At 42.2% G+C, this 13127-nt stretch overlaps 1 protein-coding gene across 1 annotated transcript; it reads right to left on the bottom strand.

The window, feature by feature from the left end:
- Positions 1-11338: 11338 nt before the first annotated feature.
- On the bottom strand, positions 11339-12591 carry LOC113837333 (major allergen I polypeptide chain 1-like). The gene is made up of 3 exons (XM_027431069.1): positions 12531-12591; positions 12213-12400; positions 11339-11368 (listed from the first exon to the last, which is right to left on the bottom strand). Exons 1-3 carry the CDS (start codon positions 12589-12591, stop codon positions 11339-11341), a joined length of 279 nt encoding a protein of 92 aa, XP_027286870.1.
- Between the last annotated feature and the right edge of the window lie 536 nt (positions 12592-13127).

The following is a 13127-nucleotide window of genomic DNA, read 5'->3' as shown; positions in this document are numbered from 1 at the left end:
TAGAACACAAACAAAAGTTTGCATTTCCCCCTTTTGTTCTAAAACAAAAAAGCTTATAAATAATATAAGGAAAACTATATAGATCAACTACATTAACTATATACAAAATATCCAGGCAATAAATACATCAACAATGTCTAGTCTTTAAATATTTGACAAATTCACAAAAAAATAATCTGGTATCTCTCCTATTTTGGTGGTTCCACAGGGTTGTACCTAATTCACTTTCTATTCCATCTTGCATTACCAAAAGTGTCTTTGTAAGTCTCTCAACCTTATACACTTTATATTTCTTTAGTGAATTTCTTTACTGAATCTGCTTCAAGGAGAACTATCAGTACAAAGTCTTCAACTCCATCAGAGAACTGAGAAGAAATAATAGTATCTGATTAAATAGGGTGTACAAGCAAGGAACTTTCAAAAAGTGTGACAAATACTGTTGAAGCTAGCTCCTAAAACAAAGCTAGCTTCCTAGACAGTCACCCAAGGTTCCTATGAAGCATAAAAGCATCCAGCTTCAGCCTAAAGGCCTAGCAGATCTGACAGCGTTTTCATAAAGCAGGACAGTCTCATCATTTGTCCAACCTTGTCTTGACAAATTTTGTAAGTCACTCTCTTTTCTGTGCAGCTTGTCCAATTTGGACAGCATACTTTCAAAAGCCAAGGCAAGAGCACTTTTTGGCCCAGTGGCTAACACTTACCACGAAGATAGTAAAGTCAGTGTGGAGTTTCTTCACTGCCCATCATCTTCTCTAAAGGAGATTGGTGCTGCCAGGAACAGACATGGCACATTGTTACAAAAATAAAAAAATAAAGAAGTAAACAACAGCACTATGTTATTAAAACATCTCAAATGCCATAATCTGCAGAACTCTGAAGTGTTTGAAGACTTCCTGTCTACCTCAAATACATCCAATTCACCTTGAAAAATATCTCCCTAGGACAATTAGAAAAACCACTGCCTGTTGTAAAAAATCACACTGCTCTGGATGACAGAAAGGCTTTGGAGGATGAATCCGAATTTCCAGGAAGAAAGAGAAAATGTATATTTTGGTAGACTTCTCTAATGAGCAAAGACCAAAGCTAAGAGTACGAATAAATAACCTTATAATTGAGGGATTATTGGTCACAGGTGTGGATGCGACTATTATCATTCCAAAATCTTGGCTCTGAATTGGCCTTTTGAGGAAGCAGATGTTCAATTCTTAGGGACTCGAAACCTATCTCTCCTAAAACAAAGCATGAGATGGGTTGAATGCATAGGACCAGAAGGACACAGAGGGAGGCTGAGGTCATAGGTGTCCCATAGAGCAGTGAATCTATAGATCACAATCTCTTGCAGCAATGGAATACCCAGATAAACATTCCTGCAGTCGCAGACACCCACCTTAATCCAACTCACGTGAACAGCACAGGCTACAACAACAGGACCAACACCCAAAAGTGCCTTGGCTTTGGACAGTATGCTGTCCAAATTGGACAAGCAGCACAGAAAAGAGAGTGACTTACAAAATTTGCCAAGACAAAGTAGGACAAATGATGAGACTGTCCTGCTATACAGTTAAATGGTTAACTGACAATCCCCTCTAGGTTGGCCAATGGCATATGACTTCAAAGGAGCTACAGTTTCTAGAACAGCTGGGTCAGGAAAAGCAAAATCCTGGACATAAGGATGAATCCACCAGCCCTTGGAATCTCCTGTATTTATTATTGAAAAGAAATCTGTAAAATGGAGAACGTTGACAGACATGAGAGCCGCAAATAAAGTAAATCAGGTGAGGGGCTGTCTACTGCCTAGAAAGTCTTTGGGCTATTAGGAGGCGGAGCTACAGAGTCTCTCTACAATTCCCCTTTTAGTCTAAAAGAGGATTAAAACTTAATAGTGTAAAACATCCAAAATTAACAATCATAAAGGTGAAATATAAGAAGATACAGTAATCTATTATTGCACATCCTAACTATGTCTATTCTAGCTAAGTCTTAAAGTCATCTGAAAGGGGTGTCCAACCTGAACACCTCCTTCCAATCCCAACCCTAAACAATAGGAAGGTCATTCCTAACTAGGCTTACATTACCCTAATAAACAAGGGGTTTCATACCCCTTATAACTCTGCAAAAGTTAGAGTGGTCTGCCATTGTCACAGTACTAATGGAATTTACATAACCCGCATAATATAGTTACCAACTCTCGACTCTCCCTATGCACAGGGAGTTGGCTTACATATTGAAATTTGAATTTATTCCTGATGAAACAGAATTAATTTTGTTGTTTATACAATTACAGGAAACAAACAGGAATAGAATAATCCTATATTTATGACACACATCTGATCCCATATAGGCCTACCAGGTTCTCCGGGACAATATAATGATGAAATTGATCAATTAATAGGAAGTCTGATGGAGGCCTCATAATTTCATAAAAATATGCCATGTCAATAGCAAAGGTTTAAAAAAACTATCTTTCCATCACTTAATGACAACAAAGGAAATTATAACAAATATCCTAATTGTTCCTTCTATAGCCAGCCATTTACCTGCAGGAAGTAACCCCAAATGTATGCAAAGAAATTGAATTTGGCAAATGAATTTTCATTTTGCAGAAATAGGAAAATTGAAATTTATACACCACACAAGAGACACAGATTTATGGTTTCAATGGGCAGCTGCTTTGACCTCTGAAAGGGATGATTCTGTAATTATTACACACCTATGAGAAGTAATGGCCATCGTGGGAATACCTGCACATATTAAAACTGACATTGCTCCAGCATGTGTCTCTAGTTTGAATAGTATAACACAAAGCCTATTACAGGTAAACCACAGAACTCTACAGGACAAACAGTTGTTGAGGGATCTAATTGCACTTTAAAACAAATGTGTTATAAACAGGAAGGGCGGTCAAGACCCCCAAATAAAGATTGCTTTTCTTAATGCTAATGAGAAAGGAACAACAGCTGCGGAGAGACATTGGACAATGGGAAAAGCCTCTGAGTTAAATCAGCCGGTGACTGCAAGGATGTGTTGACCTCAGAATGGAGACCAGCCTATGTGCTGCATTGGGGAAGGCCTTTTGCTTCTGTTTCCACAGGAGAAGAAAAGCTATGGATACCATCAAAATGATTCAAGATTCAGTTTGAACAGAAGAAACCTCTTGGATAAAGAGAAATGGTAGCTCATCCACCGAGGTGATAATCCCACAAATTGTAAGGAAACCTCACAATGGTCGTGGCAGGGTGCTGTTCTTGTCTTTGCAGAAAAATAGAAAGACCCATCTTTAAGAATTCAAAACACTGTGGACATCTAGATGCCTAGAGAAGAAATGATAGCTATCCAGAAAGTATCATCAAGCAAAGAAAATCTGACCTATGATGCCAATATTCTCTGCAGGGTAAAATCTCACTACCTTAACATCTGTATCTCCAGATTTCTCAGTATAGTGATAGTTTTGACTCACTAAAAATTAAAGCTGGCTTTGGAGTTGGTTTGCTCCTGTCGCCTTCTCTACATCCAATCATGTTGTTAAGAGAAAAATTCAGAATGTCTGTGTCATATCAGAAAAGCCACCTGGATTGGGACAGAAGAAACCCTAAAATCCACAGACTATACTTGACATAACTTTATTTCTCACCAAATTTCTACTAATCCGCATCCTTATTTTCATCTTTATCAGTCCATTTCTTTGGATGTATCGCAAGAAAAATTTAATATCTTTGCTTTGTCATTTATGATGATGATAAGTTTTCCATACTGAGCAATACATTTTTCTAACTGCAGTCTCTGAGGTCTCTCAAAAGAAGATGGGGCAACACACACAACAATTCCATCTGATTCATTATGATGCCTTAGAGCTGATACACACAACTCAAGCCTTTGACAATATTAGATTTGGGAAATTCAAGAAAACTGTAGTCTCATATGCCTTTGACAATAATAGATTTGGGGAAATTCAAGGAAACTGTAATCTCCTATGGCTTCCATGAACCATTTTTGAAGCAGATGATAAACCCATGGTCTGTTTGTGATAGGGTTATCCCTGTAGATTGGATAGATTTGGTTAAAGCTGTCTTAGAGCCTGGGCCACAATTACACTGGACTGCCTGAGACACACCTTGTCTCAGAAAAAAAAAAAAAAAAGGAAGAAGTAGTAGGTTTGGGTCATGTAAAACCCAAACTGTTTTAGAAAACTTGTTTGCTACAGCTTTGGGCAATGATATACAAACCTCACAAGTCAATGCTAATTGAGTTTATTGGGAAAGGATGCGGTTTACAATGATGCACAGCAGTTGGGGTGGTTGTACCAAGGTCATGGAAGTAAGGTTGACTCAGCTCCATGTGGTTTCTCCATTGAGTCCTTAAGCAGCCACTTAACACAGGCATGACCCAGCCATGCAACAAAGGCCCTTTGAGCTGTCAGCATAATGAGAGGATATCAACAATCCCACCTCTTCTTGTTATTAAAGATGGGAGTTTAAAAAGGGGGTGTCAGGTAGGGCAGGAATCCGTGGCGCAGAATCGTCAAGACTGCTTCTAACTGACTTAGGGGTGTTGACCATCTTTGAGGGTGGAGAAAAAGCTGGAGTGCTGCCATGTCCTGGGGTAGCTGGTTGTTTCGCTGCAGTCCAGGCTATATGGAACTCTCTGGCGCCTCTTAGACCTTTACATTCACTCAGAAGGCACCGGTGGTTGATTTGAGGGCGCCTGGACTTGCTTGATGTGTTGAACCCAAGTCTTGAAGACCCCTAGAGACAACCAGAAAGACAGAATCACCAAACTGCAAACACAAGGCTTCATTGTTTAATCCTAACCATAAGGACTCTAGCAGGCTGAAACAACAGCCTCCAGAGGGAGCCAATTCATTGTCTATTGCCAGAATTTAAAGGAAAAAAATCACAAGATTACATCAGTAGGTATGTATGGGTTGGATCCTGATTGGTTGTCTTATGGGGAACAATTAGGGGAATTTCCCAGAGTCAGGGCAACTGGCTTCTTAGTGTTTTTGATAGGTTGACTAAGATGTTTTCTATGGCTTTGTCTGTTTCTGCAGGTAGCCTGACTCATTGGTTGGTTCTGGGAGGGAGTATTCTGTGGTGTCTAAGGCTTTGTATGTCTCTTAGGTGGTTTGTTGCTAAACACAAATATCATGCACTTACTAAGTGTAAGAGGAAGGTTGTCTTGGAGTTTTGTTCACAACACAAGAACTAGAGGACTGGATTTGTTTTGAAGTCTTCCACAACCTTTATATTTATATAATTTGTCTCTGGTATGAATACTAAGAGTGGAATGGGAACCTAGGGCTTTGCCACATTTATACAATTTCTCCCCAGTGTGAATTATTAGAAGTGAAGCCTTTGTGTTTAGTTTACATCTTCCAGAAGACTTTGTGTCTCCAGATCTGTGGCTATTGACTGTCTTTCCTGCAACAACAGCTAATGGATTGGATTAAGAGTTCTGAATGAGTTATTAGGGAACACACAGAGGAGATTCATGAGTAGGGTGTAATCAGTAGAGCAGGAGAGCTCAGATGAGCCTGAGGGAGGAAGAGGGGTCAGGAAGGAAACCAAGTGGGTTTCCCTGTCCAGCACAGTGTGGTTGTAGGGGTGAAGCCTCATTCTTCTGAAATTGGGGACAAGGTAGTTGACCTCAGTGTCCTCTGAAGCTTAGGGGAACAGGATCCTGTTACAATTGCTTTGTATGAGGGGTGAGCTCAGGTGGAGAAGGAAAGGGTTTGAGGGTGGATAAGTGAATCCAGTGGCGGAGGCCCTCAAGCTTAGCAGCTGTTGGAGTTACAAGAATCACCTTGAAGGGGCGCTGCCCTTTAGGGGGAAGGGGTAAAGGGTGAGGGGTGTTGGTCTTGAGGAGAGAGAAGGATCTGGTTCCTGATGTTAATTGGGGAAGCACAAGAGTTGGTCCATGGTAGAGGTAGGGAGTGGTCAGTAAAGTCCCATAGAGAGAACAGAAATGATAAAGTAAGGTTGTGAGCAGGTAATAAGGGAGAGGTGAGGGTCTAAGGGAGAGACCAGGTGTTAGAACCAGCCCCCCACACATCAGTTCAAAGGGTGAGAAAGAAAGGGGTCATTTGGGGAGAGCCATGAGCCTGAAAAGAGCCAGAGGAAAGAGTTGTATCCAGTCAACGTGAATTTCCTGTGACATTTTAACAAGAATGCTTCTCAAGGAACTGTTAGTTTGTTCTACCTTCCCTGAGGACTGGGGGTGGTAAGGGATATGAAATTGCCAACGGATGTTGGGAGCTTTAGTCAGGCTTTTGGAGATCTGAGAAGTGAACTCAGGACCATTGTCTGACTGAAGAGAGGCTAGAATTCCAAACCAGGGGATAATTTCCCTGAGAAGGATGTCAGAGACTGTCTAGGCCTTTTTTTTTTTTTTTTTAGGTTGGAAACACTCCCGCCAATGCTGAGAAGTTATCAACTAATACCAAGAGATATGTGACTCGTCTGACTGTGTGCATGCGGGTAGATTCAAGTTGCCAGTCAGTCCCTGGGAGAGAGCCCCTGGCCTGGTGGGTAGGAAAAGGGAGACTCCCATACCTGGAGTTCAGGTCTGACATCTGACAGGTTTTACAAGAGGCAGTGTGTAGGGAAAGCTCTAGCCACGCCTGCTTAGGGGCTGGCTACAGGTGTGCCTGACCAGGCCTTTGAGGGCGTGGTCAGGGTGACTTAGAGTGGGGAGCAGTCAGGTGGCAGGATTCTGCTTTCAGTTTCGGTTTCGGTTTTGGCTTGTTGTACAGACTGCTGCCCAAGGATGTGACTATTATTACCCTAAAGTCTTGGCCTCAAACAAGAGAGGCAAATGTACAGTTTTTAGGAATTGGGACTCTATCTAGAGTTCGACAGAGTGTTAACTTGGTGGTCTGCATTGGACCGGAAGGACAGAAAGGGAGACTGAAGCCATACTTGGCAGATAATCTCTGGGGTCATGATCTCGTGCAGCAATGGAATACTCCGATTAATATTTCTCCAATGTCAAATTATGTACAATCTTTAGATAGTAGAAAAGATCTGGTAAGATGCTATGGAAAATGGTTACCAACCATCCATGCTGTACAGAAACTAAATACAAATGATGGACCTTCAGAAGAGCCAAAGGCCCTTTGATTGAAGTGGCTTACAGATGAACCAGTTTGGGTAGGACAATGGCCTATGACCTCTGAGAAGCTAGAGGCTTTAGAAATGTTAGTACAGGAACAGCTAGGGGCTGGACATATAGAGGAATCTACCAGTCCTTGGAATTCTCCTGTATTTGTTACCAAAAAGAAGTCAGGTAAGTGGAGAATGCTGACAGACCTGAGAGCTATAAATAAGGTAATTCAACCAATGGGCTCTCTGCAACCTGGAATGCCATTACCTTCCTTAATACCTAAAGGATGGCCGATCATAGTCATTGATCTGAAAGACTGTTTTTTCACAATACCTTTACAGGAAAATGATAGAGAAAAATTTGCATTTACTGTACCAACTCTCAATAATTCACAGCCAGTTAGGAGATATCAGTGGAGGGTTTTGCCACAAGGAATGTTAAATAGCCCTACTCTGTGTCCACACTTTGACAGCAAACTTTGGAAATAATTCATTAAAAATTTTCACAATCTCTTGTTTATCATTACATGGATGACATTCTTTTATCGGATTCTTAAGGAAACTTTGGAACGTATGTTTGAAATGTTTATGGAAGTTCTGCCTAGATGGGGATTACAGATTGCCCCAGAAAAGATACAAAGAGGAGATTCTATTAGTTATTTAGATTACAAGATGGACTTACAGAGAATCAGACCTCAAAAGATACAAATTAGAAGGGATTGTTAACAAACTCTTAATTCTCTTCAGAAATTATTAGGGGAAATTTTTCAATTACAAACGATTATTGGTGTAGAAGGTCATGACTTAAAGCATTTAAAAATGACCCTTAATGGTGAAAAGGACCTAAACAGTCCGAGAATATTATCTGCTGAGGCAGAAAAAGAACTACAATGGGTAGAAAACAGAATATTGGATGCACGTGTAGATCATATAAACCTTAATTTAGACTGTATTCTGGTTGTCTTGCCATCCAGAGAATACCCTTCTGGGATTCTGATGCAGAGGAAAGACACTATATTGCAGTGGAAATTGCTGCCACATAAACAGAATAAAAAGTTAAAGACATATATAGAAAAGATTTCTCATTTTATTCTAAAGGGCAAATTAAGACATTGTCAACTGACTGGAAAAGATCCAGCAGAAATTATAGTACCTTTAACTAATGAAGAAATTTCCTCATTGTGGAAGGATAATGAATATTGGCAAATAGCTCTTACTGACTTTTTGGGAACCATTAGCAACAATTATCCCAAAAACTGACAGAATTAAATTCATAAAAAAGACAGTCTGGATTCTTCCACATATTGTAAGACAAACTCCCATTTCTGGAGTTCTTACCTTCTACACTGATGCCAACAAATCAGGTAAGGCTGGTTATAAAGCAGGTGAGGTAAGTAAAGTAGTTCAAAGTCCATATACATCTGTACAGAAGGCAGAATTATATGCAATTCTCATAGAACTTATGGATTTTATGGAACCTCTTAATATAGTTATTGATTCTCAATACGCAGAGAGAGTCGTCTTACACATTGAGACTGCAGTATTCGTTCCTGATAATACAGAATTAACTTCTCTGTTTTTACAATTACAGGAAACTCTCAGAAACAGAAGTAATCCTATATATATTACACATATCAGATCCCATACGGATCTGCCAGGCCCACTAGCACAAGGCAATGATGAAATTAACCATTTATGAATTGGAAGTGTGCTAGAAGCCTCACAATTTCATAAGAAACATCATGTAAATAGCAAAGGTTTGAAAAAGGACTTCTCCATCACTTGGCAACAAGCCAAGGAGATAGTGAGACACTGTCCTACCTGTCCCTTTTATAACCAAACTCCACTGCCAGCAGGTTGTAATCCTAAGGACATTCAGCAAAATGAGGTTTGGCAGATGGATGTCTTTCACTTTGCAGAGTTTGGAAACTTGAAATATGTGCATCATACTATAGACACATTCTCAGGGTTCCAATGGGCTACTCCTCTCAACTCTGAAAAAGCTGATTCTGTTATTACACACCTGCTATAGGTGATGGCAGTTATGGGTATACCTGCACAAATAAAAACTGACAATGCTCCAGCATATGTCTCCACTAAATTGGAACAGTTTTTCAAATATTATAACATAAAGCATGTCACTGGTATACCACACAATCCTACAGGACAAGCAGTGGTTGAGAGATCTAATAGAGCACTTAATGAGATACTCAACAAACAAGCTTGGAAGACTAAACCCCCCAAACATAGGTTGCATAATGCTTTATTAACACTAAACTTTCCTAACACCAATGAAAAAGTACAAACAGCTGCAGAAAGACACTGGATTACAGAAAAAACTGCTTAACTGAATCATCCGGTATACTTCAAAGATGTACTAACCTCTGTATGGAAACCAGGACATGTGTTAAGTTGGGATAGGGTTTTTGCATTGGTTTCCACAGGAGAAGAAAAACTTTGGATATCATCAAAGTTGATCAAGATTCGAGTTGAAAAGGAAAAACATCTCGATGAGGAGAAATGACAAGTATTCTACTAAGGTATATCTTATAAACTAAATAGAAACCCCCCAAAGAAAAGGGAAGTGTTTTGCTTTTATCTTCACAGGAAAACTCATCTCCAGAAGGCAACGGACACTGCATGGGTAGATAGATACTTAAGAAGAGAAGGTAGCTATAACCATCAAACAAAAGGATCGTGCCATACGGTAAAGTTTACAGCTGTCTCTCAGAGAAATATATTTCTCTTTATTTCCTAGTCCCTATTCAATTAAACCAATGCTGGCTTTAGAGGTTTATTTGGTTTTCCTCCTCTAAAATCCAAGTATGTTGTTTAACTAAACTTTAGAGTTTCTGTTTTGTATCAAGAAGCCAATTGATGTAATTCAGAATAAGAGAAGAATTTGAGGACTGCCTTTGTCTTTTTTGGCTCTTTCTTTCAAGGTGTACACCCTCTCATAACTGTTATTCTCCCATGGTTGCCTTTCCGAGTATGTGTACATACACAAGCAAACATTCCTCAGCTGTTTATGTTTGAGCCCCCACCCAATGAAGACCTGCCTGACAGCAATCCCTGGACACCCTGGAAAGAAAATGGGCCATTGGATCCAACTTGCTCCATTTCAACGGACACTCTGGCCAAAGCTTCAGGTACTGACTTCAATCAAGTTGAGGATTTCAAGCGAGATCTTCAATCACACAAATCCCATCTAACATGGACTGGATACAATTCATTCAAGGCTTTCACTATACTAACATTTTCTTCCTACAGGACCCCACAAGGCTGTCATCATCCCATTTCAGCAGGAAGTAACTTGGAGGATGCTATGCTCCTTTTCCCCATTGTTGTCACTTAGGATAGTGTATATACCTAGTTAGGGATAGTTTTCTATTATTTATGGTTGGGATTGGAAGGAGGTGTTCAGGCTTGGACACCTCTTTCAGATGACTTTAGGGTTTAGTTAAAATAGATAGTTAGGATGTGACATAAGCAGATTGTTGTATCTTCTTATATTTTACCTTTATGATTGTTAATTTTTGATACTTTGCACTGTTAAGGTTTAATCCTCTTTTAGACTAAAAGGGGAATTGTTGGGAAGCTGTAGCCATGCCTGCTTAGGGGATGGCTACAGGTGTGCCTGACCATGCCTGCCAGGGCCTGGTCAGGGTGAAGTTGAGTGAGAGGCCTTCAGATGACTGGTTTCAGTTTCGGATTCACTTTGGGCTTGCTGTATAGACTGCTGCCGCAGCGGCTAGATAGGTGGCTATGTCAGTAAGGCTTTTTCAATATTAAAATCCCTTGTATTTTTACATGGCTCTGCAATGGTAATTTCCCACATTACAGATGCTATAACTTCCTCAGAATACACTGGGCCTCTCTGTCCCTTCACTGTTCATGCTCCTGGGAGTTCAGTAGGGGAGGTCATGTGTGTGCCATATGGACCTGCCCCACAGACACTCTGGTGTGTTCTCCTGGCATGCCCTAATGCATGCTTCCAGGGCATTTTGTCATTGCTGCAATTGAGCAGTGATGGGTCAATGTCCACTCATTTTTCCTCCCATATTGTCCAACCTAATCAATGCCCCATCTCAAATCCAAACAGCCAGGCTCCCCTGTGAATTGCAAGGCTTTTATTGTTGGAATCCTGGTTTAGACACCTGGAGGGTAGGGTAGGGCTTGCTGCATCTATGCAGGTGAGCAGGCAAGTGGCTTCCTTGAGTCTTCTGACACAGATGGATTCATCAACAGTATTTGTTAGCATCTATTTTAGCCTGCAAAGAGAAAGCCAGTGAGCCATCAGAGGTGAAGGAGATGTCTCTGATCATACACAGGACACCTCTAGGGAGGGACCTGTACCTGTGTGCCAGAGCTCCTGGGCCTGACTAGGATCAGGGAGCCACCTCTCCATCCTGTCTCCCTCAAACCACATCAGGGCAGGGCTTGTAAACAGCCTCCAATCCAGCCTGATGGAAAGAGCCACCTGCACTCGGGTCACCATGGGCACATGAGGGACACAATGCAGAGGCAGCTGGGCAGGACCTGGAGTGGCTCAGGAGAGCCTGCAGGCAGCTGTGACCCCACAAGTGAACTGATTCCTGTCACATGATGACCCTCAGACACAAGCAGCTGAGGTGGTGACTGATCCTACTAGTTCTAGGGACAAGAGGGGACTCAATTACATGCTCCACCTGAGTCACCTAGGCCTGGATTCCACATAGTGGCCTTGGAGATCCAGAGGACAAGAACAAAATTAGTGTTTAGGAATGCAGTGGTAGACTTGACAAGTTAGGATAAAAGATCCAGCCTGGAGAAAAGGTTCCGGGCCCTGACTGGTGTGGCTGCACCCAGAAGGCCGGGCCAGAAGTGCTGATGCAGGCCAAGTGGTATCGGGGGGGACAGGGATCCTCAGGGTCTAGTCTGGCTGGGCCGAGTGAACAGCCAGGCCTAGCTCAGGCTGCCTGAGTGTCCCTTCCTGCCCCATCCTCCTGAAACCAGCAGTTAGGAGAGCCAACTTTCTTTATGCACACAGAAGTTGCAGCTGTGGGGAGGAGCCCAGGCTCCATCTCTAACTGGGGTGAGCAGGGCAGCTCCCGGGACAGACCCAAGAGAACTCACCAGCAAACTGAGTACATTCTCCTTGTCTTCCTCTGTCAGCTTGTTGTCAACACATGTCTTCAGTTTTTCAGCATTTTCCAGAGTTGCGTTGTCATTCTTGTATTTCTCAACAAACATCAGATAGTCAGGCACAGATGGGCCAACTAGAAGCCCAACCTCCTCCTTTATAGCTGGGCAAATGCCACAATCTGGAACACAAAGAAAAGGGGATCCTCCCTTGAAACCTTGTGTCAGAACACAGGAGTCCCTGCTGGGGAAGTGAAGATGTGAGCGCCCTGGAAACCCCAAAATCCCCAACACCCACAGCCTAGTACCCACCTCCCCCTGAGGTCAGGAGCAGGGCAGCCCCAAGCAACACGAGAGCACCAGAGAGCTTCATGGTAATGGTGACAGGTGCTCCTACCTAGCTCAGGCCCCTTCTATACCTGCCCTGGGCTGCTCAGTGGGCAGGGAGGGGCTTTGTTTGAGCCCCTCCAGACTCCTCCCAGAACACTGTGTGACACTCCCTGGGGCTGTGTCAGGGGAGATGTGTATTTTGGCAAGAGGATAAGATCTTGGCTCAGCCTGGTCCCCTTCTTAGTGCTCTGCTCAAGGTCACATGTCATATGAAGACCAAAGATAATGATGACTAGGGAGCCAGGCAACAGGCCCCTCAACCAGGCCTCCAGGATTAGCCCTAGGTCACCCTGTGAGGAAGGTAAATCAAGGTTTACTTAAAAGTCTCCCTAGTAGTCAATGTCTAGGATAGACCAGATCCCAGACACTTAGGGACCTTGCTCTGACTGTTTCTGTCCCTGCCCCCATCTTTCCCTTGCTTCATGGCTCCCTTGAACCACTCTCTAACCCTGAAGTCCTCCTGCTGTTGTAGTCATTCTGCAGCTTGATCTCTTCCTTGTTGTTTTGAGGTAGCATCTC

This window comes from Cricetulus griseus, chromosome 9 (assembly GCF_003668045.3).
Source record: "Cricetulus griseus strain 17A/GY chromosome 9, alternate assembly CriGri-PICRH-1.0, whole genome shotgun sequence".
NCBI classification, from domain to species: domain Eukaryota; kingdom Metazoa; phylum Chordata; class Mammalia; order Rodentia; family Cricetidae; genus Cricetulus; species Cricetulus griseus.
Note: the sequence above shows the minus strand (reverse complement) of the source record. Positions and strands in the feature narration are given on the sequence as shown.

What these genes read in the sequence shown, in the direction of transcription:
- LOC113837333 (XM_027431069.1), bottom strand. Translation starts at nt 12,591, where the DNA reads ATGAAGCTCTCTGGTGCTCTCGTGTTGCTTGGGGCTGCCCTGCTCCTG. An exon ending in GCTCCTGACCTCAGGGGGAG is followed by an intron (nt 12,401 to 12,530) that starts GTGGGTACTAGG and finishes TTTGTGTTCCAG; the next exon opens with ATTGTGGCATTTGCCCAGCT. An exon ending in AGAATGTACTCAGTTTGCTG is followed by an intron (nt 11,369 to 12,212) that starts GTGAGTTCTCTT and finishes TTCTCTTTGCAG; the next exon opens with GCTAAAATAGATGCTAACAA.